At 38.6% G+C, this 27,507-nt stretch overlaps 1 protein-coding gene across 1 annotated transcript in view; it reads right to left on the reverse strand.

Moving 5' to 3' along the window:
* Positions 1–6,625: 6,625 nt before the first annotated feature.
* Positions 6,626–27,507, reverse strand: part of HAL (histidine ammonia-lyase) — a 21,653-nt gene continuing 771 nt past the window's right edge. The window contains exons 2-20 of the mRNA XM_018563409.1: positions 27,289–27,349; positions 26,334–26,361; positions 24,300–24,374; positions 22,287–22,359; positions 22,128–22,194; positions 20,798–20,835; positions 20,582–20,707; positions 18,216–18,355; positions 17,095–17,142; positions 16,368–16,515; positions 15,685–15,780; positions 15,164–15,222; positions 14,528–14,608; positions 12,917–12,982; positions 12,657–12,822; positions 11,198–11,332; positions 10,461–10,569; positions 10,296–10,365; positions 6,626–7,039 (exon numbers count right to left, since the gene is read on the reverse strand). Of these exons, the coding sequence (XP_018418911.1) occupies positions 6,866–7,039; positions 10,296–10,365; positions 10,461–10,569; positions 11,198–11,332; positions 12,657–12,822; positions 12,917–12,982; positions 14,528–14,608; positions 15,164–15,222; positions 15,685–15,780; positions 16,368–16,515; positions 17,095–17,142; positions 18,216–18,355; positions 20,582–20,707; positions 20,798–20,835; positions 22,128–22,194; positions 22,287–22,359; positions 24,300–24,374; positions 26,334–26,361; positions 27,289–27,349 (1,760 nt within the window). The 3' untranslated portion in view covers positions 6,626–6,865. The remainder of the gene's footprint in view (positions 7,040–10,295; positions 10,366–10,460; positions 10,570–11,197; positions 11,333–12,656; positions 12,823–12,916; positions 12,983–14,527; positions 14,609–15,163; positions 15,223–15,684; positions 15,781–16,367; positions 16,516–17,094; positions 17,143–18,215; positions 18,356–20,581; positions 20,708–20,797; positions 20,836–22,127; positions 22,195–22,286; positions 22,360–24,299; positions 24,375–26,333; positions 26,362–27,288; positions 27,350–27,507) is intronic.

Genomic DNA, 27,507 nt, shown 5'->3' on the forward strand with positions numbered 1-27,507 from the left:
AGGAAAAGCAAATGGGTAAATAGATACATTAAAGAAACATTTTTAATTGACTATGCTCATTATTATTAGTATTATTCAGGATTGCTTTAGCGTTAAAAAATTGATTAAATTATTATTACTTTTTTTTTTCTGTTATTGTTATGTTAAGCTATTTTCCCTTGGTAAACTATTAGTACTGTATTATTTAACTTGTATACAATGTTACTATGTAGACCTAGCAGCATCTAGGCGCATTCAGTCTAGCTGCATTTACACAATCATTAATTTTTCTGCATCACATGACTGTTTACCCTGGTTTTACACTTGTAAATGTGGCTAAACCCAGGAATGCAAAAAAACACAGAAAATATGCTTGAAGGGGGAAAGTGTGGAGCGTTGTGTGTCCACGGCTCATGCAATATTGGTGTCGGCTCCAACACCCTCCCCTTCGCAGTTCCTATCCAATTGTGAAAGAGACGTGAACCGTTCTTTCTCTCTGGAACAGACGGAGTATATTTTACACTTTGCTCACAAGGCATCCATTAACAAGAAACAGGCTACAAAATTTTTACTTGATGGTACTATGTACCGGTCACTCTCCACAGGATGTTTCCACTCATGTGGCCATTGTGTTGGAGATGCAAACAGGAGAATAGAACAATGCTCCATGTCTTTTGGTCCTGTTCGCGCATCCGACTGTTTTGGAACACAGTTCTGCCAGTGATTAAGCGAATGACCGGCGTCTCCTTTGAGGAAGACCCTGCCGTGCTGCTCCTCCACCTTGCGCCACTATCTAAGACTAATTACCACAATTCTTTACTGATCCATTTAGTCAATGCGGCCAGAGCGTGCATACCCCTCTACTGGAAACGTTCAGACCCGTTGCCTCTCCAACTGTGGCTGCAAAAGGTTGATGAGATGCGTATCCTGGAGGAGCTGACCGTAGGTCTCCATCATTGGGGGGAGAAATTCCGTAAAACTTGGTTTTATTGGAAAGAGTTCGTACATACTGCGGAATATCTCTAAATGCTCTCTGAGTAACCTAGCATACATGCCCTGCCCTCTTACCACCTCCTGCTGAGCCTGGAACTCTCACACATTGATTTTATACTGCTGTACTGTCTCACTTGACTTGCTTCTTCCTACACTTGTGTGCACATTGTTTCCCCCTCTTGACCTCATAGGGAATATGTTGGGTAGCCATGAGCGGCTTACACGTAGGGCTAAGCTAGTGCAGTGTCTGATCCGGATGACTGTCTATATCTAACACACCATTATATTGCTGGCCAATGTTTCGACAAGTGATGTTTGAGACTATGTACAACATCTATCCTTTTTTCCCTTCATGTGAGGGTATTTGCTCTTAATTCCTTGGTTACAATCTTACCATACTGTGTTATGTGTTTATATTGCATTTCTTGTATGTCATTCTCATAACTGGAAATTTAAAATAAAGATTAGAAAAAGAAAAAAAAACGCAGGAAGCATAACATTTGTTTACACTTCCTAAATAAGGTCTCCCGTGCTTAATGCAAGAGATCCGTTTGTATGGCACCTTAGTGTGATGGGCAGATGCCCTCACAGGGCAGTAGAAACCAGTGGGAGAGGGTAGGAACAAGCCCACCTTTTACAGGAAAAATTAGAGGAACTATCTTTACAAATAACTGTGGAAGGAAATTGCTATCTAATTTTATACTGTATATACCTCCATGCTTTTCTTTCTACAGGGCTCCGTTCACACATTAGCGGTTTTCTGTGCATATTCATATGTACGGAAAGGCGCTAAACATAAAAAAATACAAATATATATATATATTGTTCACACTTGCGCGACGTCCGCGGTACGAAAATTCGCATTGCGCAAAAAAGTCGAAGCTCGATATTCCGGGCGGATTCCTCAAGTTCCAGCAATAGTAATGAAATGGATCTGAACCACAACTGGGTTCACACAAGATGTCTGCTGCTGTTTCTAATTATGTTATGTTCGGTGCACCGGAGAAATCACAAACTCAGAAGTTAAGGTTTATGAAAGCTCTAATTTTATTCAGGGCAGTCTCTCTCCTTTATACACAGATAACAGGAGAGTGTTTGTCACACATATGCCCCCATCTGTTATCTCTAAATGTCTTGTACTATTGGGCAAACTAGAGGAGCTGTTAGTTAAAGTCTGGTGTCTCTCGCTAATTGGTTAGTCAGAGATATCTTCTGCCTGTAGCATCCTCCCTCGGCATTCCTTTCATGCATCCTCGGCGCGCTACCGAATACAGGATATATCTCTTAGTTACGCATAGCAAGCTAAAAAGCTGAGTAAGGAAAGTCACAAAGCTAGGAAGCAAACAAAACAAATTCAAAACAATTCAAAACATAGAAAAGGACATTTTCTTGATATGATCCATATTCCTTCACAGTAATAGCTGCAAAAGCACAGAATCCACACATTTTCATGCTGCGCGGAAAACGCAAACGCCATGTGTGAATGGAGCCTGAGATGCAGAAAAAGATATTAGCTCACTGCTTCTGGTCCCTGCTTCAATAGAATTGGTAAACACAATGGACGCCTTATAGAGTTCTCTATCAGCAGGATAATAGAGATCAGAAGCAGTGAGATAATGGTGCTTCTGATGTGTGGAGAATGTAGGGAATTTTTTATCTTCTGAAGAGCAGAAACAAAAGCAAAAATAAGACGCTTTGTACCTTTTAAAGCTGACTAGATTTTGTTAGGACTTTTCACACTGGAGCAAACATGACCACATCAAGTAACAAATATGCATGACTGTCAGGCCCCGTTCACACCAGGGTGTTTCGTTGTGCGTTTTTTCCCCGCTCTGAAACGCATATAACATGAAATCGAATGTATTCCTTTGGGGGCAGTTCACCCAAACGCACTGAATCATGCATAAAAATACCCCTAGTGTTTGAAATAGTCTCTGAGCTTCTTTTGTGGCACTTATCAGCCCATTTTGCTCCATAGACTTCAATGTAAACGTGCCGATCAGCGTTTTTTTAGTGTGTTTTTGCAGCCGATACTGCTTTTCAATGGATAACTGTAAAATTAGTTGAAAACATGTCTTAAAATGCTATTGCTTATGAACAGAATAAGCACTGAAACACGCATACAAAACGTGTGTAAAGCGAGCTGAATTGCTGTTGCCCTGGTGTGAATGGGGTCTCGGGGTCATCAGTATGTATGATACTACTAAAGCTCCAAGTTTATATAAAGTACATGAGGGTGGTTTGTTACAGAGAAGGCCACATGAGGTGCTACACTGTTCTCAATAGGCTCAATTCATAAAGGGTAAGAATCTTTTTTTTTATTATGTGACTGTAATTTTCAAATCTCAAGTCACTTTTTTTAGAATAAGGATTGTTATGCTGGGGTCCAAGCTTTGTGAACTAACCCTGTTATAATGTAATTTCTAACATCATACCTCCCAACTTTCTGACATAATAAAAAAGGACAATGTACTTAGGCAATGGACACACTAATGAATAATAACACTTTTGAAAGTTAAATAGTACATTTTCATAGATATCTGTACATCAGAACAAACAGAAGGATACCTGAGGAAGAAAGAGGGACAGCGGGATTTGGTTCCTAATGAGGGACATTTGGGAGGTTTGATAGCGGTGTTTTTCAAATGGCAGGTTCCCCAAAACACTGGCAGATCTGCTTGCTGACAGTCACGATTGTGATTGCATTCTAAATATTCTAAAAAAATAAAGAGATGGGTTTTAGGCGATCCTTAAAAACCCATCTCTTTAGGAAAGCCTTTCTCATCTCAACATAACTGCCCTTTTACTTCTTCCAATAACTCAACCTAAACAATTATTACCTTTTGTATCACTTCTCTCCTCCTCCTACTAGATTGCAAGCTCTCATGAGCAGGGCCCTCCTAACCCTATTGTACTGAAACTGTATTGTAACTCTCCTCCATTTTGTAAAGCGCTGCGCAAATTGTTGGCACTAAATAAATCCTGTATAATAATAATAATAATAAATGCAATTTCAAATGGTTCAAGAAAAACTTTTTTTTTAAATTTGTAATAAAAGCACATTCTTGTTCTGTTTAAATAATTACTTCAAAGTGATGTTAAAGTCAACATGTTTTTAATCTATTTCAAATGCTGATGTAATCAATTACATTTGATGCTGCTTCTTGATATTTAAAAGTTTTAGTTTCTTACAGAATCAGCAAGGCAAGTCACTCCCCTTCTCCGAGCTAGTAGATGGACAGCTACCGGAGATTACTCTGTCCCTTTTGATCTAGGACTGAACAGGAAGTTCAGGGAAGCCGAGCTGAGAGAGTTGTAGCCAGCTGTTCTAAAACAGAACTGTAAGTGCTTGGGCACAACGATAAAGAAATACTTTGCTAGGCAATGTATACTGGTTTGATCTGGATTCCTTATTGAAAAAAGGACAGAGTTTAATACTAGTTTAAGCATTGTTGGGTCCCCAGCTAGAAAAAAAATGTTGAAACCCACTGAATATGATGCAAATGTGTTATTCATTCCCCTTGTGTTTGCATTACAATTGTGTTATAGAGTGTCTTGTCAACAGGTAATGGGTCTCTGAAATAAAAGGCTCAGTAGTCAGGCCTGGTGTACTGGTGAGCCCAGGGCACACCTTATAGGGATGTGCCCCATAAAAACAGGATTCCTCAGCCTAGAGCTGGACCATGGCCTTGACAGTCAGCTTTTGCACCAGTAAACCCTGGCAGAGCAGCCACCATACAGAGCAGAGCAGGGCAGTAAGAAATATGTCTAGTACAACACAGCTTACACAGTGGGGCTGTCAAGTAAATGTAACATCCAGCACAGCATACAAAATGCAGGCATTCATGAGTATGTAAAGAACAGTGCAGCATACACAATAGGACAGTCAAGAATAAGTCAAGCACAACACCGCATACAAAGTTGGGCAGTCAGAAATATGTACAACAAAGTGTACAAAGTTGGATCATCAAGTACAAAGCAGCATATAGAGCCAGTTGGTCAGGAGCATGTAATATACAGTACACCTCAGCGTACAGAGGAGGGCGGTCAGACATATGCAAACTAAAATGCAGTGTACAGAACAGGGAAGTCAGAAGTATGCAAAGTACAATGCAGTGCGGTGTGTGGAATGGTTAGGGTATGCAAAGTACAATGCAGGTATGTCTGAAATATGTAAAATTCAGTGCGGTGTGTGGAATGGCAAAGCACAATGCAGTGTTCCAAGTAGTAAAATACAAAATTTATATGATGTACAATGTCCAGGCCCCGACCACCCAAATATCCTACATCAAAACCCCCATATGTCATAAGGTATAAGATTTTTGAAAACATATAAAAGTTACCAGTGCAGCCAGGCAGTGGTTGAAACAACATGCTGCCCACGGGAAAAAATAAAGAGATCTACAGGTGCAGCAACGACTTAGGTTGACAGCACGCACCTATTGCAAAAGTCAAGCAGACATTTGGCAATCTTTACCTGTCAACCCCTACTGCACAGGTTTAGTACAGGTTTAGTACAGGTTTAGCTGTGAGGCATCCGTGGAAGGGAAAATGTGGCAGCCACTGTTACTGATGAGCAAGGTAAGTATATTCTATAGCTGAAGAGAAAGACAGCATCTATGATCCATGTATAAATAACAAGGGGCATTTTCCCTTACAGTATATTAAGATGGCCCAGAGCCCTAGGTTGAATTTTTAACAGGGTCACAGCATTCATGACTTTGTAGTTTTTTTCATGTGTTAGTGTGAACTTGGCTGGCTTCTATTGAAGGTAGAGGCAGCTTGTAGAATTATGGTCATGGTGTAGGCATACAAGTGTAAATGGTTTAGTACTATAGGAGTACTTCAGAATTTGTTTGTCCCACATGAAATGAATGCTCAGGTTTTTAAATAGTTTACAGTTACCATGGACTTTACCAACACTTAGTAGGTAAGTAGGTTCTCTTTACAGAAAGGACCATAGACAGTCAGTACTCCACTTCCCACCCTATCCTCATCTGCCATTAGATAACTGAGGAAATACCCAATTCTTGTTGGTGTAGGAAAACACACGATTCTTCCCCTGCCCACAATGCAGACTTCTGTACCTTAGTGTCTAATTGCCAGACTTGAGTGTGGTCATGTGGGCACAGCAGCAGGAGTGCGTAGCATCTCCAAAGTTTTCAATATTATTATACAGTATTTATATAGTGCCAACAGTTTTGTACAATATACGGAAGACATTACAAATACAATACAATTCAAGACAAGATAGTGAGGAGGGTCCTGGCCATGAGAGTTTACAATCTAAAAGGGAGGGTCAGTTTCAATTTGCTCAAGTACTGGAAACTTGCACAGGATCTCGTGACAGGGGGGATGAAGAGATAGTAAGTGCAGGTAAATTATGGTTCCTAATGTAAATCAAACCTGGTTTTTTGCTAATATGGGCAAACTATGAGTTGACTTTAAATGATAATTTAATTAGTTTTCATTTTATAAATTGATACATTATCTCATGTTTGAATTTTATTTTGTGTACTGTATTTCATTTTACAAATACAAATTTAGACAGGGTCTCTCTATGCTTCAGCATTTGCATTGTGTTCACTGGGAAAAGGGCATTTGGCATGCTTTTCTATTTCATAAAGCACTCATTTATTTTGTCATTGACATTATCGTTGTTATTTTAATGTAAATTGTTTACATGCTTACAACAAAAGGATTACATTACACTACACGTATCAGCTAAAGTACAATACAACAGGGGACATTTATGTTACAAATATTTTACCAACATAAGCTTATAACAGTAGAGTTACATGGCTGAAAACTTGTTTTTTCATAAGTTCATGCAGTAATGAGACATCTACACTTGGAAATAGCTATGGAGTTGTACATAATCATTTTGTGAGAACTATGATTCCTGCTTATCATGGTCCTGATGGTCACCGTGGTCCTGATGGTCATGCCCACAGGAGCTACCTAATGATATGGAGTCCACTGAAAATGCAGTAGGAGACACTGGTCTGGATTCAGGAATATGTTCCATTCTATATTTTTCAATGTATGGCTCTGCCACATGCCAAATCTACACAACGAGAGCAGAAAAACAAAACAATTATTAACAGGTCAAAATAAATAACAAATCTGTAGTAAAATCCAAAATTTGTAAACTGTCCATTAGATTCCAATACACAGGGCACTTTGTTCTGCAAATTCCAACCATAGCTTGTCAAGATGAAATCAGAGATGTCTGCCGTACCTCCCTATTGCTCAATAAATATGATAGGCTAAACTGGCCAATATTAAGATAGTAAAAGGGAAAATTAGAAAACCAAACGCTGGTTGAATTCACATAGGAGTCTCAAGTATTAGGGCTTCTAGAGTGCTCCACAAATAAACTGAAGATGCCTGTTTCTTAGATGGTCTTTTCATTATGCTCTAGGATGAGAAGCTCATGTATGCACAGTACGGCAGTACCAGCTCCCAATTTTGACAAATACTGCCTAAAGCGTAACTCAAGGTAATTTGTTTTTAGTTTTGGATACAGTAGGGAAGGGTTTGTACATCATCCAGGTTTTTATTGCCACCTTAGTCACCACTGGTGAGATTTACTCTCTATATTTGTCCTGGTGGCCTCTGTCTCTGAGAATGAAAGTGAGGGGAAGTCAAACATTTTGAGTTGTCACCAGAACAGGAACAGAGGGGAAATGGGGACACTTGTTTCAGTGACAAATGCCTAAAGGTTCACCTTGCAATTATCATTCAAATTCTTTTGTGCGCTCATCGAAGCATCTTTTGATGTCCGCTCGAATACCCCATCATGCACAGACCAATGTCAATTTCGTTTAACGTTCGTTAGCAATACTAACTGACAGAATTTCGTTGATCAACAGAACGGATTTTCGTTTGCGCATGTGCAGTGTTCATGTTGGGATTTTGAATCGTACGAAAACGCCACTAATCCATCGATTTTCGTACGATTTGAAAAAGGGTTTCCAGCCTTACCGATCGAGGAAAATCGACCAGTTGTACAGTAATTGTGATCATGCACTTCCCATCAACTGTCCGATTATTGTACGAAAAACCCAATCGTGTTCAATTTCCGTAAGATAATCGCAAGGTGTATGGCGACCTTTAGAAAGTAATACCCTCACTTTGGAGAGATTTCCTATCACTTGCTGTTTGGGTCTAAAAGAAAGACTTGTAGCTGAGAATTGTCACATTTGCTTTCATTTAATTGGGGTCATTACCAAGAAAAGCTAAATTTAATGATGAAAAATAATTTCAAAGATAATGTTAAACATATCAAAAGTGAGAAAAATGTTTGAGTTGATATAGTTCAGTCCTAATCCTCTATTCTACTGACATAAATGTTAGCATTTTGGACAGCAATCAAAAGCTAGCTAAAGAGAGCAGCGAGGCCTTTGCCTCCAAGTGCCAATATCTTTTTCTTAGAAGACAGGCACACTGTATGTGTCCACTGTGTGCTTAGCAAAAATTGCTAGCACTCTTATTTTGCAGGAACAATAGTCTATCATTCAAAAAAATCTTACACCCTCACCCCCAAAATCTATTGACCCAGGGTGTCCACAGAGGACTGGAGGTGTTTACAGATATCATGGTGGTCTTGAAATCAGCAAGAGTGGATAACAGTCATGTAAGGTTTAGAAGTATCTTGAAGTAGGGTTGCACTATTTAGTTCTCATTACGGAGCCAGATGTTGTTTTCTCAGAGTCTCATTTACACGTATATCATGGATCAATAAATAAAGATAAGCAAATTCTGAAGGCAGTATAGTGGTTCTGGCAGTTTTTGGTTAAATAAATATGTACAAGATCAGAGAGACCTTTGGTCATGTTTTACTTGCTAGCTTAGCTTTTCTCTGAAGAGTGTGTACAGCATTTAATCATTCACTCTGATTGTCAAAACTGTTTTACTCTTCAACTTTCAAGTGTAATCTCAAATGGTAATTACAAATACTCAGCTACAATTCACCATCAGACTTACCGAGAATACGTGTATTTAGAGTACATTCTGACTAAGGGATATATATAGATAGATATTATCTATCTATATATATATATATATCTATATATATAGATATTATCTATCTATATATATCTATATAGATATAAAACAAAGTATAATGATTGCTATATATATATGTCCTCACATGCAAGACTGTGCAGTTAGTGTAGGTACTGAATAGCATTAATAGCGGATAGGTTTTGTACCTCCAAAACTGGAAATGTAAAATCTGCAGTGGAAGCCATGAGATTAAATCTAATGGGGTTTTAATGAGCAAACAGACTGCTCCTTTCAGACAGTTTTGCTATATTAAACCTTTGGCATTTACATGTTGTAGGTTGCTGAATAAATGCTGTTAATTCTAGGTGAGGGCTCAGTGGTAGAAAGAACAATCAAGATTCTCATCATGACAAATTCTGCAAACATAGGTGCAGCAAATAGGTGAGTAAGTAGTGGCACCTGGTACAGTCAATGTGTTATGAGATTGGGAAGATGGAAGCTGAGGCATGTGCGCCGAAGTGTACACATAAATGCTATAGGTATGCTTTTATTTAACATAAAATAATGCGTAAAGAAAGTGAGGCTGGACGTGTGGAAAGCAATGCAAGTAGCATGTGTCGCTCACGCAGCTGGGCGGATCTCGACAGCATTGTCGGGATCCGTCCCAGCTGCGGCGCCGGCAGTCTCGGTATACTGCGAGCTGTAGCTCGCGATATACTGAGCTTTGGGTCACGGGAGGAGGTTAGTATATGTCCTTCGGTGACCCTTAAGAGAACTATGGGGAAAAACACTTAGCCCATAGTTCTCTTTAAGTGGGCTTCCACTGTCACTCAATTTATTTAATATACTATCCATGGGCTCGCTCATGTGTATGATTTAAGAACTGGAGGCTAGTGAACAAGAACTATGACTCTGTATATATGGAAATACTATAACCAGAAACATTAATTGCACACTGCCTTTACATGACTCAGAATCACAGTAAGACTAGAAGATTCCTCTTCAAATACTGGAATAATTGATGGAGGCTATTGCCAAAAAAAGTTAAAAGGGGTGACACCCAGGATTTGTCCTGATTGTGGTCCTTAAACTGCATTCAGCTAGTTTACCTCGAGTACTTGACCCCCGTTTCTCGATAAACCAACATGACTTGGATCTTAACAGTTGGCCCCTAAATCAACATTGGTTTACGTATGTCCACAAAAGATTGATCAAAGTATAATGGTTATTATTAAGAGTTATCTTACACTCACACAAAAATGTTTAAAAGCAATTTAAGAAAAACACAAGTTGCAAGCAAAAAAGCCGCTCACCTTCTGATCAACAAGCAGTCTATGAGCTGCCTCAATGTCTGGAGCCATAAAACGGTCCTTCATCCAAGGCCTAGCAAAAGACAAGCAGAGAACATTTATTGATCATTAACCACTTCAAAAAGTAGGCCTTAAAAACACAAACACTGCTATGCTGTTTGCTTTTACCTGACAACAGAGCGGACAAGGTCATAGACTTTCTCCAATGGAGTGGTGGTTCTAAGAGGGCGTAGAAATTCAATACCCTGGCAGGCTGCGAGTAGCTCAATGGCCAACACTAAAGAGGAAATATTATTTAGTGTCAAATATAAACAGACTAAAGGATCAGCACTCCTGGGTGGCAAACATAACAAAGATTTTAAACTGCTGCTAGTGCCCTGATCTGCTTTTTATGTATTCTTTGGTGTCAGCTTTTCTTTAATGCCACACAAATAAATAGAATAGAGTTACTTTAATAATTCTCCATTATATGACCTGCCATGAGTATGACCTGTTTTTGTTAAGCATACACAACAACCTTCACAGTCTCTGTCTTTAGAATATTCCATACTCCTGTCTTTTTTATTTCTTAAATAACTGGCCTGTACCAAGATAATTCTCCTTATGGTTCTTAACCTTCTTCCAACATCCCATCTTTCCACATAATCTTAATATGACGGATATATTTAAGATAAATGCATCTGGGAATTTCTTTCAAACCCATATACATACACACACAACAGCCTTCACAGTCTCCGTCTTTAGAATATTCCATACTCCTGTCTTTTTTCTTTCTTAAATAACTGGCCTGTACCAAGTTAATTCTCCTTATGGTGCTTAGCATTCTTCCAACATCCCATTTTTCCACATAATCTTAAAATGTCACATATATTTTTGAAAAATGCATCTGGTAATTTCTTTCATACCTTGTTCTACATGTTCAATGACTCGAAGTGCTTTTCTTGCTGCCCAGCCTCCCATGGAAACATGATCTTCAGTAGCAGCACTAGTTGAGAGGGAGTCCACAGATGATGGATGGCACAAAGCTTTGTTTTCAGAAACTGAACAAAAAATGGTTTGCAAATTACAATTACATGCCTAACAATTGTCACTTCATTATTATTTTGTTTAAATAGAGTAGAGAAGGGTTAGAACCCCATCACACACAAAGCCACAACCACCAATTTGTAATTGAGATCCCATATAGAGCTGTATTTAGTTTTACCATAATGGCAGTTGTCGGCCAGGGCCTAGTGTATCAAGGTTAGAAGGACCAAACCTCCAAACTGAGAGATTGTGATAACTCCTTCCTTATTTGTTTCCGTCATCTGGCTACCTCCGGACATTTATGGCTAAATTTACCAAGAAATCTAATGAGGGAAGGGGGTGCAGAAATCATTGAGAATTTAGAAGGCTTTTTATAGTTCAGAAAAATATCTCTCCTTTCTCTTGTTTGGTGGTCTGTGCAGCTGAAAGTAGTTGTACATGTGAAGGAAACTAAATGGTGCTAGCAATTGTGCATTCTGGCATGGGGGGGCTATGAGGAAGAAGGCAGGGGTGACACATTCTTAGAAATTCATAGCTGTGTTATGTCAAAAAGGAAGGCAGAATTATACTATTTTACTGGCACATGAACAGTTATTGTTCTATACTGGCAGCAAGTATAAAAGAGACTTGGGGAAATGTGCATGTAATCCGAAAATGTACTATATATGGGGGTTTTTTAAGAGGTGCACCGAAATAGAAATTTAAAAACCGAAAAGAAACCGAAATAAAAAAATTGTCAGGCCGAAATCGAGTCTTCAATTATCTACAAACACTCAGTGATTACTGATCGCTGAGTGTTTCCTCTCGTTCTCCTCTCTGACACGCTGTCACAGGAGGCTGAGCGAGCAGTGCAGGGAGGAGAGCCCAGCCTCCTGTGACAGCGCGGCTGTCTCTGCCCCCACACCGCTCTGCTGGACTGCGATAGGCGGCTGAGCGATGTGGGAGGAGAGACACCGGCCGCTCACAGTGCTCTCCTCCTGCAGCGCTTGGCCGGCTGTCACTTTCTCTCCTCACCGCTGGGACACAGAGCAGCGCCCAACGGGGATGAAAAAAAGCAGGGATGCACCGATGTATCGGCAGGAAAATGGCACTTCCCGCATTTAGCCAAAAGTGCCATTTTCGGCCTATATGTTTTGGTGGCCGATATATTGTTGCATCCCTATTTTTTTTTTACATTTTGTCTTGACATACACTTTAAACAGACAGCAGGTGAGAGGAAATCTCCCACACAGGCATATCAATTGCAAGAAGTTGGAACCCTTCCCACAATATCCAAAACTTTGATAAGGTTTTAGAGTCCACAGAACATACTAGGCTTACTTTACATTGGATACTTACCGAGCGCAGCTGCTGTGCAGTGTGCGATCATGAAACCAGAATTTAGTCCACCCTCGGTTACTAGGAATGCTGGCAGCTCGCTGAGGGAAGGATTACAAAGCCTTTCAATTCTTCTCTCACTGATTGCAGCAAGTTCATGAACCCCAATAGCGAGATAATCCAAGGCCTGTAAAATGTTTCAGATCTTGTCATTCACTTAATCTCTGAAGATAATTTATGTCTATAGATGGTTATCTAGTACCTAAATATAATAAGTTTACCTTAGCTGGGTATTCACCATGGAAATTTCCACCAGAAATGGTCTCTCCTCTTGCTGCAAAAACCATCTGAGAGAAGGTTAAGGAAATGGCTTTTTCTCAACCTCCAACACTGAATAGTTATACTAAAATCAAATATAAACGACCTGAATTTATTCTTTGGCTGCTAAAAAGATTTTAGTGTTACATGTTAAAATTGGCTAGTGCGTTAAAAAGGGTATTTTGTACCAGTATTACAGACTGCTGAGTACACCAGTCTGTAACATTGAAATCAGAAATCTGCATGCTGGAACGCATTTGTGTTTCTGGCATTGAATTGCTGATAAGGGAATTGCCAAATCTAGAAAATGATTGTTTCTCCTCATAAGTATAAGGCCTAGTAAAATGATCTATCAAGGCAAGGCTGTAGCTATCATGGGGCGAGTGAGGCACTCGCCTCAGGCGCAGCTGAGAGGGGGCGCAGCCAGGGCCGGCCTGGCTGCGCCCCCTTGCCCCTGTTGCCATGGCGAGCATGTGTGCTGCCATTCTGGAGGCGGGGGGCGCATGACGTCACATACCGCACACTATCTCTTGGGGGGCACAATTTTCTGTTCTTGCGTCGGGCGCAAAAGGAGCTAGCTACGGCTCTGTATCAAGGGCTTCATTCATAAAAGCATTTAACAAAAGAATTGCTTCATTCGGTCTGTGTTGAACATTAGCAGACATTCAGATTTCTGGGAATCTGAATATCTGAGATAATCTGAGATAATTCTTCCTTCAAGTGCTTTCATAAATGAGTTGCTTGGTGTTATAAATAGTTGTTGTAGCCTGAAGAAGGATTGTTGCTAGACTGTAGTATCCAGGACAGAGATCAGATTGTGCGTTACAGTAGATGAGTTGCCGGTTTGACAATCAGCCTTCATTTTGGGGTAATGTGTATTAAAATAAGTATATGTATTATAGTAAATTATGATATCATGAAGGGACCTGTACTTTTATATGAACAGTGTGTGTCTTCTTTTTCTGTTGCTATAATAAAAATAATTATAAGAACTGCTCTTTGAATACAGGTTCTTGAGACACATGTCTCTGAAGCTACTGCATCAGCATCAAATCCAAGCAATGGAAACCTCCCTATATTTCTTTGTGTAGGCTTCTTTTAGGTTCAACAGCAGGTGTAGCACTCTCTATATCAGTGGCTTTCTGATCTGATTCCAATAGCTGAATTGACCATGGTGATTTCATAAGGCATCTCAGGGGACCAAACTGTTTCCATGGCTGTTACTCTCTTCTGCTGAACCTTGTAGCCAATAGATTGTACCTGGTAATAAACACAGAGGTGTGATTAGTTGTAAGAATAAGGAGACCCTATTCAATCTCCAGGCCAACAGACATTGACATGCATTAATCAGTGCATGTCAGGCAATCTGCTATTACTGCACTAGGTATGACCACATTTGGCTGCGTTACCACTTTTCATTTCATCATTGTCAATATGCTGATGTTCTTGGACCATATCTTGTCATGAGTCATGCTATAAGAAGCTGCAGTACAATGGCAAGGTTGGATAGGAAAAAGGAAAAGACAAAGCTACCAAAAAGGTACAATATGCTTCAGATTATTTCAAAATGATACAGGGTTGTCTGTTGCGCTGTTAATTTCAGTTGCAATGATGCTCTTCACAAAATCAATGGTATCATTCGCCACGCCATGTACCTAGGGACACATATCGGGCAGTCAATATTAATCAGGCAGTCAATAATAACTTCATCAGTCAAGTAAGAAATATAGATTGAATCTCTTTTGTTAAAAATACATAACAAATTTTTTTTAGGATTGTATAAAGTAGCAAAAAGGTTAAAACCCCTGTCTGTTTTCTTTTGCCGTCTGTGACAGATTTCCCTTCACTTCCCAGACACATCAGAAAGTGAGAGCAAATTTCTCCAAAGTGAGAAAATCCTTTCTCAGCTGACCGTCACTCCAATAAGTGTACCCAATAGCAGACTTTCCTTCGTTCATGACAACTACTAAGGCAAATAGAAAGGATGAATCTCCCCAGGGGGACATAGTAAAAATAAATAAATACATAAATAAAACACTAATCTTTAGAAATACCTTAAGTCAATAAGATCCTGCAGGTCCAGCTCATTAACATATATGGTAAGACTATTTTTTCATGCAAGGTGAAAAAGAGCTCTTTGTCACAAATACGCCAAATAAATTCTAGAAATTGTAACAAGCAAGCAACATGTGCACATTAGAGTGGTGTACCTGTGGGCAGCAGCGCAGTGTGTAAGCATCTTGAACTCTGTCACAAAACCTGTGACTTTCTGAAAGAAAAAAAAACATCCAAAACTTGTCATTTTAAGTCAATTATGGCATTGCAAATTACATTTCGATTTTGCAGCTTATCTCAACCAGCTTTCGTTTTGGTAAAAAGCACTTCTAAAATGTCTTAGGTGTTCCTGTTGTTATATGGACTATTTTTCAAAAAATTCAACAAAACAAAGGATTAGAACTGAACAGAATATACTATTTTAGGTTTTTCATCTCATAAAAAATTACATTGATAACATTTGTGTAATTGCCTAATGCACTAAATGATCATTTGTATTGTCATTTTTTTTAAACAGTATCTGCACAAAATTGGTTTACAGCAATCATTTGGAATAGTGCAAAGGTCCAGGTTGACTTTTAAAACCTAGAAAATAGAATTGGTTGATACAGCAACATTTCTCTGTATAAAATATCTATTTTCATAATGCATAGAAGGAGAAAAGTAAAAGGATTACCTGCAATCTCTGATGGATGGTGATCAGAATCCAGGAGTGATCTAAATCGGAAGGCCACCTCCACTTGTCCAGGATGAGGTCGGAGAGCATGAATATCTGTAAGCCAAATTACCTTTTTTTAAAGTTGATCAAACAGCATATAATTATCATATCAGTTGAATATTTTATTTTAATCATTTCTTGCGATGAGTTTGAAACTCCCCATTTTCCAGCCTTGGCAGCCCAGGTCACATGGCCTCTGGCTATTACTACAGAGAATCTATTGTTTTCAATCAGCAGTTATATAAGAGAACATGATTAGACTGTTTACTTTAAGTTAATCCTATTCACATTTATAGCTTAAAAAAAAAAGAAGAAGCTATCTCTCCTTTTGATTGTTTGGACTATACTGTGGCAAATATAGGCAGTCCAAACAGTGTTCTTCTATTATTATTGGGTTCCCTTAGGTTTAATCTAGTACTTAAAACTTTTTAATACTTTTTTCTTAATTGCATGTAATCGAATGGTGGATACGGGTGTGTTTGTGTATACTCTGTTAAGTAGATGAAAGGGGAGCATTTCATATAAGGAATTTCAAAAAATTATATTGCTTTCTGTTATCACCAGATTGTTTTATTTGAATACAAACTGCATCATGGCAGGAACACATAGTAGTTTATATGCTTAGCCAAAGAACGATTTACCAGTGTCAAAGGCTTTTGTAGTTCCTTTCAAAACCTCCAGTGTGAGGGCAGCAACAATATCAGCTTGCTTGGCAATTGCACTGGCTCTCTCCACGGCCTCACATCCCAGGGATGTAATCATCTGGGTCCCATTAATAAGAGCTAGACCCTGCAACCAAAAGATAAAACAACAGATAAAACTAGAATACATTCCTTCCTTTTTATGGCTTGTTGTCATGAAATCCGTCCTATAGACAGTGCATGAAGAGTTGGAAATGGACCAGCTTCACCATTAAGATTTACAACACGTGTTAAGAAGAGTCTAAATAAGTATTATATAGATTACTAAATAAAGGGCCTGAAACTACATCCAACTATACCATCTCAATATACATATACACAGATACAAGTTTCAAAATCATGAGTTTTAAATATTAGCCATAGATCACAGTAAATCTTATTATACCAGAATTCTTAATGTAATTCCTTAAATACCCCCAAGGATTTCTCAAAGCAAACCTGACATAAAAGAAATGTGAAGTCCTAACATTGCCGCTAATACCCTTAAAAAAATGTTAGCGCCCTTGTGTCATGTAGACCCTCTGGCTTTAATTTTTCTGTGTATAAAGCAAACACAAGATCTAGAACTCTAATCCCCTCTTGCATTGGATCACTGCATGTGAATGTTGGCAGCTTGAACAATTACAAAGTTATGATATTATTAAAATAGTTTTTTTTAAACAATTACCTCTTTAGGTTTTAGTGATACAGGTCTTAGCCCATGTGCCTCAAGAACCTGTATTCAAAAGAGGTGTTATAAGTATTTTTTATTATCAAGTAACAGAAAAGAAGACACAAACTTTAGGTTTACTAAAAGAAAAACAAAAATTTTCCTTTGCACATAGCACGTAATATTCATATTTATGTAAGCAGACACACAAAAGAAATGAGAGATGTTTTCATGTTTCCTGTGCTTTAAACATCCTTCTGACTACTCTCAGCATCCATTGTACCTCCTTACCTCTGCAGTTCTTGTGCTGAAATTAGACAAAAATCTCCAGAATCAAAACAAAGGAAAAAACTTTTCAAAGTTTATGAATTTTGAGGCTTGATGTTTCCGCCTCTTACCTTGCAGTCCTAGGCACTGGCCTAAAACTATCTTATAGTAAATATATATGTGATCTGATGCTAACTGTATATGAAGTTGAACGAGGATAATATACATTTGATGCCTTACTTCTGTAGAGTTTGCGTGGGGAATTCATTCATATGTTTTTAGTTTATGTTCATTGAGTGCTGCTATTTTTTTTGTCTGTCTGTGGCCTTAGGCTGCTTTTTGATGCTTTTCAAAAGGAAGAGTGCAGAGATCCTATATAATAATTACGGTACATAAAGCCCTGAAACCAGTCATTTTTTAAAAGCCTGGAGGCAACCCTAACTTTTTGCTAACTGCAGCACTAACTTAAGCCCAACCATAGAACTACAAAAAAAACAACCTGAAAATGAGTCATGCAAGACGCTGAATAAATACTTTTGTTGGAGCAGGTGTGAATTGAAGTCAGCAAGAAAATTCAAGTGGCAGTCTGATCACTGGGACATAATGAGCCCAAGAGTGGATGGTGAGCAGTGTTGGAAAAAATAGGTACCGTATGCTCTCTGGGGCTGTCTAAAAATGGAGTTTGGGTGGCAAAAAGATTTTCTGGCATTCTGAATTTAAAACTAATTGAGATATAAAAAAATGAATCAGCAAAACACATATTAGGATGTACAAAGCATTTAAAAATGCTAAAACAGATCATTTTCAATACTAGTATTCCCAAGAAGCCTCATGGAATCAAGAGTTAAATATCAGGAGTTGATAAGTCTTACATATTTGGCGTCAGCCCAGCCACTCTTTGGTGACCACATCTTGCCTTCTCCTATTAAGCCCAAAGCAAGATGTGAAAGGGGGGCAAGGTCTCCACTAGCTCCAACAGTTCCCTTTTCTGGGATGTAGGGCAAGCAACAAGCTGAAAAACAACAGAAAATAGCATTTACTTACTTACAGCTACAATATTTATTAACACACCATGACCCAAAAAAGTGTATCAAAGGAGACAATTACCCCAAATATGCACATTACCCCAATATTTTCAATTGCTTTCACCTAAAGTTTTCATCTGTACCAATAATGACTTTGCCATCTTGCTTTCTTACTAAGACGATTTAAATTATATAGGTGACTACATTCAAATTAGATTGTAAATACAGTCACTATGGGGATAATGTATTACTTTTTTTTAGTGCAGCAAGGTAGTGCTAAACAGATTTGCTACATGATTACAGCTTGAGCCATAAGTCAGCGGTCCCCAACCTTGTTGGCACCAGGGACCGGTTTCATGGAAGAAAATCTTTTCTTGAATCGGGGCGGTTTTGGAATGACTCAAGCAAATGTATTGTTCACTTCCTTATTTCTATTATTATTAAATTGTAATATATAATTTAATAATTATACAACTCACCATAATGCAGAATCAATTAGAGCCCTGAGCTTGTTTTCCTGCTCTCAGGTGGCCAGTGCAGGGCTCTCAGGTGGTCCGTGCAGCATTTAGGTGGTTGTTGCGGCTCTCAGGTGGCCAATGCGGGCTCTCAGGTGGTTAGTGCAGACCCTCACCAGGGGTCCAGAGAGTCTCACTGGTGGCTATGGGTGCATCAGACACAGCTCTCTAATCAGGCCTTCTAATATGCCAGATTAGTGGGCCACCTCTGCTTGATTATACCCGGCCGGATTGGACACACCGAGGTGACCCGGGCCGGATTAACAAAGGGGCGTGTGGAGCTCCAAGCCTGACCCTGCAAATAGGGCCCAGCTGGCCCAGATCGCCTCAGTATGCCCGATGGTAATCTGGGCCGGCTACAATTAAGCCAAGGTCCAATGGCTGCGGCCCAGTTGCTGACAGGCCGTGGCCCGCTACCGTTCCACGTCCCAGGGTATTGGGGACCCATGCCATAAGTTATTCCATCAGCTGCTCTAAAATAGAACTGCGACAAAAATAAAACCTGACCCTGGCCACTTGCTAAATATGTGTCTTTTTAGAACAGCGTTTCTGTACCTTTTTAACATGGAGGATGTTATAATAATGTTGAAGTCCCAGGGGACCCCTGGTAATAATTTCTATATCTACAGCTCACAATACATTCATGTGGTGGTCAATGGTTACTTATTTGAAAGGTAGTAATGACTCACTGCTCAAGGCACCACTAGCAACCTAGTGGTTAAAATGAAAATCTTTTTCTTCCCGCTGTGAGAAATCTGGAAAGGAGACCTTTACAAATCTGTTACAGCTGGCTGTCCAGGATTACAGGCACAAGGGTGACAGAGACTTTGCTGAACAGAGACGTAGCCTGATTTGCATTGCTAGTTTGCTTGATAAATGTCCCCCCATGAATTTTATAGTATAGATTGATATATTGTGATGAACCAAACTATTTTACCAGTTTAGTCTTTTACGGTAGACATTTTAATTGGCTATATATTTACATCTATTTCATTAACTTTGAAACTGTAATTCATCTAGAAATTGATAATTTTAAATTTTATATGTGGTTTCCAGATCTGAAAAGGACCCACCCATGTATAGTGCTCATACTTCTCGTACCTATACTGCTATACTGACCAGATATTACTTGATTAATGTAATCATCATCTTGATAAAAGTGAACCTTCAAAGCCCATAATAAATAATTAAAGTATTCATAAATTTAATAGAACACAAAAAATATATATTTTGGATGCACACCAGTTGAGTGGCACTTTTATCCCTTACCCATTCCTAATGGGGAAATGTCTGCACAGAAAGATGGGAAACGGTCATTGTTGACTTACATGACCAGGGCTCTAATAACCATCCTTTCATCACTACTTGGCGACTCACTAACCCAGAAAAAGGTATATGCATATCTGGTGTTCCAATAATTAAGATGGACGTGCTTATTGAGTGACTTGCCAAGTGGTGAAGTGTAAAAATGGCAGCCCTGGAACGTGCACCTTGAAAAACCTTGATGTCAGTAACAGCAGCTCTCATATCTCTATTCTTAAAGGGACCTTTTAACCACAACTAAAAGTACTGCTACTGCTCTGTGATCATTCCCTATATTGTTTGTGTTTCCACCCTTTACCTTTTTTTAAATGAATAAAATTTTCTGTGTTTAAAAAAAAAATGCATTCAAGGATATTTCAGGAGTTTCAGACTTACCATTAAAAGCTTCTATGACTTGTTGAAGTGTTTCAAGGGAAATGCCACTATACCCTTTGGCCAAGACATTGATCCTTAAAGCCAAAAGCATGCGGGTACGATCTGGACTTAGAGGCTTTCCAACACCTGTCGCAAGCAAACAACTTCACTATTATTATTATTTCTATTGGAAAAATACAATAGACATCTAATTTTCATAGACAAACTAATCATTACCTGCAGAATGGGATCGTACAAGATTGACTTGAAGATCCCTAAAACAAAAGAAAAAAGAAAAAGCATGTATACCATGGTCTCCAGCTGTTGCCACTGCTCTGGCTGTTACAGAAAACATTTAGGATATCTACATGACTACAGCCTTCTATCCCTATCTGTACCATCAATGCCCAAATTTCAATAGAACTTAACTATTTCAAGCGTGGATTGATCCCGCTGCATAGTTCTGGTGTTGCTGTAAGCAAAGCCCAGTTGAAACAGCAGCATACCACTGACACTGACCACCCATATAATAGGGGAATTTACAATGGCTAACCATGTACCGGAGTTTTAATTGGTGGTATTTTCCTTTCCACTGGCCACTAATGTGCTTTTGCTCCGGTGATGCTTATGTGATGCCTATGTAGCCTGTGCTAAAAGGGGAATATGTAGTGTACTTCGTATATATTAACTTTGTTTATTATTCTCAGAACTAAAAAAAAAAAAATATTACTTAACATTTCTTTTAGTCAGATAAATGTAAAATATTTTATATGATTATTTTCGATTTACCATTTGCAACTAGCAGGTGGCACACTAAAAGCTGCAACTCTACACTCAGAATGTACTGCTATTCTTGAATAGACCTGAATAGCAGAGGATCAAAGTATGCACCAACAGCCCAGAGGAGGGATACCCTTCTTGAACTCTGGGTATCTCTAAAAATTCACCTTGTAGTGACCAGCTGTCCTGCATTGTACATGAGGAGGTTAAGGGCCACCCACGCCCCAGGAGCATCTGAGAGTGGAGAAGACTGGCAGCTGCCTGGGGGAGTGAGGAATAAGGTAAATATCGTACTTATTCCATTCTCCCAGGACAAAACCAGCATTTAATCCTTGTAGGTCATGGGACACTACAACCTAAATTTTTAGGGAATTTAACTTAAATGTTTACTTTTAAAATGCAGAGTTTTTATGAGTAATAGAAAAATAATAGCAGATCAGTTTAAACAAAACTTTAAAAAAAAAAGCCAAACAAAAAACATGGTTTCTGTTTTACGATAGCCAAGTGGTTATGTTGTTATGTTGCCACTGCCATCTTTAGGATTTATAATAAAATATGCTTCCTAGGATATATTCTTTGGTGCATAGCAATGAATGACAATGTTCACTGCCATTTGCATTACAGTATAAATTAACCCTAAAATCTGTATATAAACCGTAAACTTCAACAAAAGTGGACATTTTCCCTGATTACTAATTAGTAATAAGACAAATATACCATAGATGTGTAAAGGAGCATCTGAAAATGTGCATACATGAAAGAAAGACTGTGCATGTTTGTTACTTACTTGAGCTGACTTACAGGGATTACCGTGCGGGCAAACTTTCCAAATCCTGTAGTGATTCCATATACAACTACAATAAAATTGGACACAGCATAAATAAGGGGCTGTATTGCCAATATACACTTCAACTGCCCCTATACATCCTTGGAAATAATTGTTTACCTTTCTGCTCTTTCACAATGCTTTCTATGAGAAGCCTTGACTGTTTCACTCTTTGCTCAGCCTCAGGGGTAAGCTTGTAAAGAAAACAGTTTAAATTAGAACACCAGAAATACGGAAAGGAGAACACAGCTTTCTGCTTTCTCTGCTGTGATGTTACATGTGGGTCAGTTTTCCATTAAAGTGTATGTAAACCTAACAATAAACATCTCTTTTTTGCTCTCTGTTGGGCTCTTAAATATAGAATTGAAATAGTTTAGTTATATGTCTCTGATAATTGCAGAAAAAAAAAATGCCAGGGCATGGCTGAAATTCAGAGCTGTATTGTGCACACTTCTGTTTTATTTCAAGGAGCCTATCTAGCCCTCCTAGCTCTTAAATTGGACTACTGAATAATATTGCAGAGGCGTAATACGTATTTTTTTTCTTAATTTTGCCATAGCAAAAATACACTTTACGTTACAGGGGCACTTTTCTGCATCTGTTGCCATAAAGTCCTCCTTGCAGTCCTCAGCAGCCCTGTGTAGTGGGGCGCACAGCTAACCTCCTTCTCAAAATGTTAGTTGCCTGGCTATGTCTGGCCTAAATACTGATATATATATGCAGCTAGTAAAGTCAGAACTGCTCACCTGCCTGCTTTTAGCAGATCGGTGATATAAAATATGTTGAAGCCTTTGGATAAGCAAAATGCCAAATATAATTTTTTTACAGCCTAATTTGTTTTGGTATAACCAATGGCGTCACAAGGGGGATGCGGCCTGGGTGACACCATTGGAGGGGGTGACACCAAAATGACTGACAGTAAAACTGTGAGCTGGGATAAAGAACTGTAATAAATGACAATCTGCCAAAAATATTATATGAAGTGTGTGATTTGTTTTAAACATTAAATGTTATTGTAGAAAAAAAACAAAAAACAGATAACAATAGAATTTGAATCCATCAGAGGGTGTTCCAGTAAGTTTTGACATTTACTTATTATCTATGGTTTTTACTGATGTGAGCATGTCATTAAATGAAAAGAGAGCGGTACAAGATTGAATAAATTGTAAAGTAAATGTTTTTCCAGTGTTTTGGTATTACTAGTTTTTTATTAATACTGGTTTTTGCTCCTAAGAAATCTTAGTATACGAAAACGTTTAACTTCGTTAATATTAAAATTCAGCAGGGCTAATGCTGGAGTTGTCTGCATATCCATTTTGTGCAATAAAAAGGTTGACTTTGCATACATTTTAGGACAAACCACACATCTATGCATGTTCCAATAATATCCTTACATTTCCAGCATAAAGGGTCAGATGTAGGTAACAACTTAAAAGTGTTCTATAGCATTTAAATATTATCTTGCATAATACTTCTTGTGATCAATTATGCCTTGTCAACCATGATGTCCTGCTAAGGACTGCTATGGATGGTCTGTTTGACAAGTTCAGATAATTTGTTTTTGAATCTCAGCTGGTAATAAAATTGAGGGGGTTGTGCTGCATTTCTAATTTTGTAAGTTTGAGATAGTTGATTAATTTTGTTATTTATTATTTGTTTCTAATTCGGTTAGCTTCCTGTGTTTGTTTTTGTCGTTATAAAGATGTTTTAATTTTTGTTGAAGGCCTTTTGTTTGGTTTCTATAGGCAAGAGAGAATCATTTAGATTGGCGGTAATGGACAGTGTAAGGGTTTTTAAATGATCTAAGCTGGGAGTGTCAGGATTATAAATGAGTTGTTTAAATTGTTTGAATAAAGAGACCCACGGTTTGGAGTTATTTGCTACTGACCATTCAAATATTCTATAATGTTTAATAGCTTGATACTATTGGAATAGATCAGGCATTCCTAAAGCACCTTTACTTTTTTTTATTTTGTAAATAAATGTAGGTAGTTCTATCATTGAGTAGGCTTGTTCTGTTGATGTGTGTGATAACAGATAGGGTGATAAATGGACTGAGAAGTGTTCACAATTATTTAAATTAAATGTAAATAAAATATACATTTATACATTTTAGTAAGTAACCATAGTTACCCTTATTTTAAAGAGTCCTTTTCCCAGGTTAAGCAAATCCTCTGTTGTCAGGGTTTCTCCATCTATACTAATATACTGCACAGAAAGACTGTTAGTTTCAGAAAATGTTAACGGATGCAAACATTGAACATAGAAATGTAAACTGTTAAAGCAAGCCTCAATAGGAAAGAAATTATTAAAATTATTACTATATATACATATTACTGCTTTACATAACATTTTGTGTCAATAGTTTTATTCTCTTTATTAAAAGAGAACTATGGGGTAACCTTTTTATCCCACAGTTCTCTTTAGGGTCATAAGAGGACATATACTAACATCCTCCTTTGACCCAAAACTCAGTATATAGCGGGCTATTGCCCGCTATATGGTGAGAGCGCAGTAGTCAGGATGGATTTCGACAATACTGTTGAGATCCACCCCGCTGGCCTCCTATCTAGAGGCAGAGCTAGCTGTGCCAGCTCCCTCCCCCGTTCTTTTCTCCAGGGAAATCCTTGGGGGAGATGATCGGGAAGTGAGCCAGCAGCGGTATGTTTTCGCTCACTTCCCGATCAAGAGCCAACGTGTGACAGTTTCACATCTGCTCTAACTATGGGGATGAGTGTAATTCACTCACCCCATAGTCCTCCTTTAAATTAGGTATAGGAGTCATCCACATACTGTGCTTGTGTTACATTCCTCTAGAGAGCGTCCCCTAGGTTAAGGGGTTATTTCACTTTAAATGTTTCTTTTTCAAAAACCCATTAATAGTACATCTTAAAATGCGTATATTTGAAAATGATGCTTACTTTAATTAATGCTGTTCCTGTGCGCTACTTCTCTCTGCACCAACTACACAGCAGAACAGACCAACCTTTTGAATGCACGGCCCCTGCTCATCATGTATGAGCACTTAGACAACGAAGAGTGGATTTCTCTTACTTTGGAGATATTTTCTTTTATTTGTTGTCTATGGGACAGCAGGTGAAGATAATTATTTCCAAAGGAACACAGATGGCAAAAAAAACCTTACAGGGGTTTTAACCATTCCCTACTGTATCACCAAAACAGGTAATATAACCATCTTAGCTACCTTGCCTTTATGCTGACCCTTTTTGCGCTTTTTATGCGCATAAATCAAATTGCGCTTTTTTGTGAGCAGACTGTAGCTCATTGATGTTATTGAGCAAATGCGCCCAAAAAACAAAGCAAACGTGCATGTTCAAGTGTTTCCTATTGAGTCAATGGGGCCAAAAAAGGACTTATACCAGCGACAGGCGTTTTGCTTATTGCAACAAAACACTCAGATTAGAACCGGGACATAGAAATTAATGGGATTTTATTGGGCATATTTTTGAGTGTTTTTTAGGGCAGAAAAAATGCTACAAAACGCTTGGTGCGAACAAGGCATAAGGCTAGCTGGTAATCTTATGTCTGCAGGTGGTTGATGGTATTAAAAGGAGAATTATGAGGCTAGTGATTTTCACTCAGCCTCATAATCTGAGCCGACCTGTGACAGTGAAACTGTCACAGATCGGCTCAGTAGATCGGGAAGTGAGCGAACCCATACCGGCGCTCGCTCACTTCTCGATCTATCCGTGCAGAGAGCCATGACTGTCACTCACGGCTCCCTGCAGGGACTCCCCCCACTTTCCTTTCTGATCCTCCAGCGCTGACTGGCGGAACGGACGGGGGAGGGGGCGGGCACAGCTGGCTCTGACTCTAGATAGGCAAAGCCAACTGTCACTCACGCAGCTAGGTGGATCCAGACAGCATTGTCGGGATCCGTTCCGTCTGGGGCGTCTCAGTATACCGCGAGCTGTAGCTTGTGGTATACTGAGCTTTGGGTGACGGTAGTACGCTAGTTTGTGTCCTCCCGTTACCCTTAGGAGAACTATGGGGAAAAGCACTGACCCCATAGTCCTCCTTTAAAAGTGAAGACTGGAAGATACGATACATTTGTATATGTGCACCATTATTTTCACCCAGAAGTATAAGTGTGATAGAAGCTCATTTCTTATACTTTTTCCGTTATGCATCATGGGAAACACTTACCTTTTCTGGTTCTTTATATTTGCTATATCTATGTATTTGTTAAAGGAATGCAAGCAATTACAGAGGAAAAGTACATAAGGAGCAATACAACAATGTGATTTATTATGGAATAATATATTTTCAACTGGAACAGAACATTAAAGCATCAAGGCTGAAGGCTGTGCTAATTCATCAAAGATATACCATACGTTATTAAAATTATCATATTATGTCAGTGTTGCTGCTATCATGCATTTGGCACTGGGTGTATTTATATACCATACATTGCTTAATTTATAAAAGCATAATTTCACACAAATGAATAGTAAACATTTAAGTTTTTTTTGTATTTTCATGTAAAAAAAGTATCAACGACAAATATTCATCACTCTAAACAAGCTTATTTAAATATTTAACACCCATATCAATCTTTTTATATTTTTTTGTGTTTTTTTCTATATAGAGCAGGGAGGGGAACCCTTTGTAAGGGTCAAAGGCACCATTTTAAACCCAATAGAGGTTCTAATTCTTTCCAACTCTATCCAAAACCTAAACAAAAAAAGTTTTATATGCAGTTGGCCTTTAACTGGAGGAACCAGTGACCTTTTTAAAAAGGGACCCTCACTGCCCTTTATTGTGTATTTGCTGATGATTTACCCTTTATCTTCCCTTGCATTCATCCACTGAAACATATGTTAGCTAGATTTATAAATACTGTTCCATCCAGTGGATGTAGGAGAATTCAGGCCTGGAATTGTCCAGGAATGTATGTGCCTGGATTTGTCCAGTGTTTATGGGCACAATCCTTAGCTTTGGGGCACGATGACCTTTGGCTTCATCAGCATCAGTTGTCCAAACCTGTTGACATGAAGCACAGATGTCTGAAATTCCTATACTTGTACCAATTGCTTTCATTTTTCTAGGTTTACCATGCATTAAAACAAAGAGCTATAATATTCTGTTCATAAAAGGATACAGATGAACACCTTCTGGTTGAGATGGTATAAAATCGGGGGACATCACATCTCCTTCCACAACTTAAACAAAGGAAATGACCAATCAGCAATTTTTGCAAGTGTTTTTAAAATTGTAAGATAACAATTCTGAAGCATCCATGGATAGATTAGATAACTATTAGGATTTACTTCTTGGTTTGATTTCTTGTGCTATATGCTGTCTAAAAAGGAAATATTCC

The sequence above is a fragment of the Nanorana parkeri genome, unplaced genomic scaffold (assembly GCF_000935625.1).
Source record: "Nanorana parkeri isolate BGI_ZX_2015 unplaced genomic scaffold, ASM93562v1 scaffold661, whole genome shotgun sequence".
NCBI lineage: Eukaryota > Metazoa > Chordata > Amphibia > Anura > Dicroglossidae > Nanorana > Nanorana parkeri.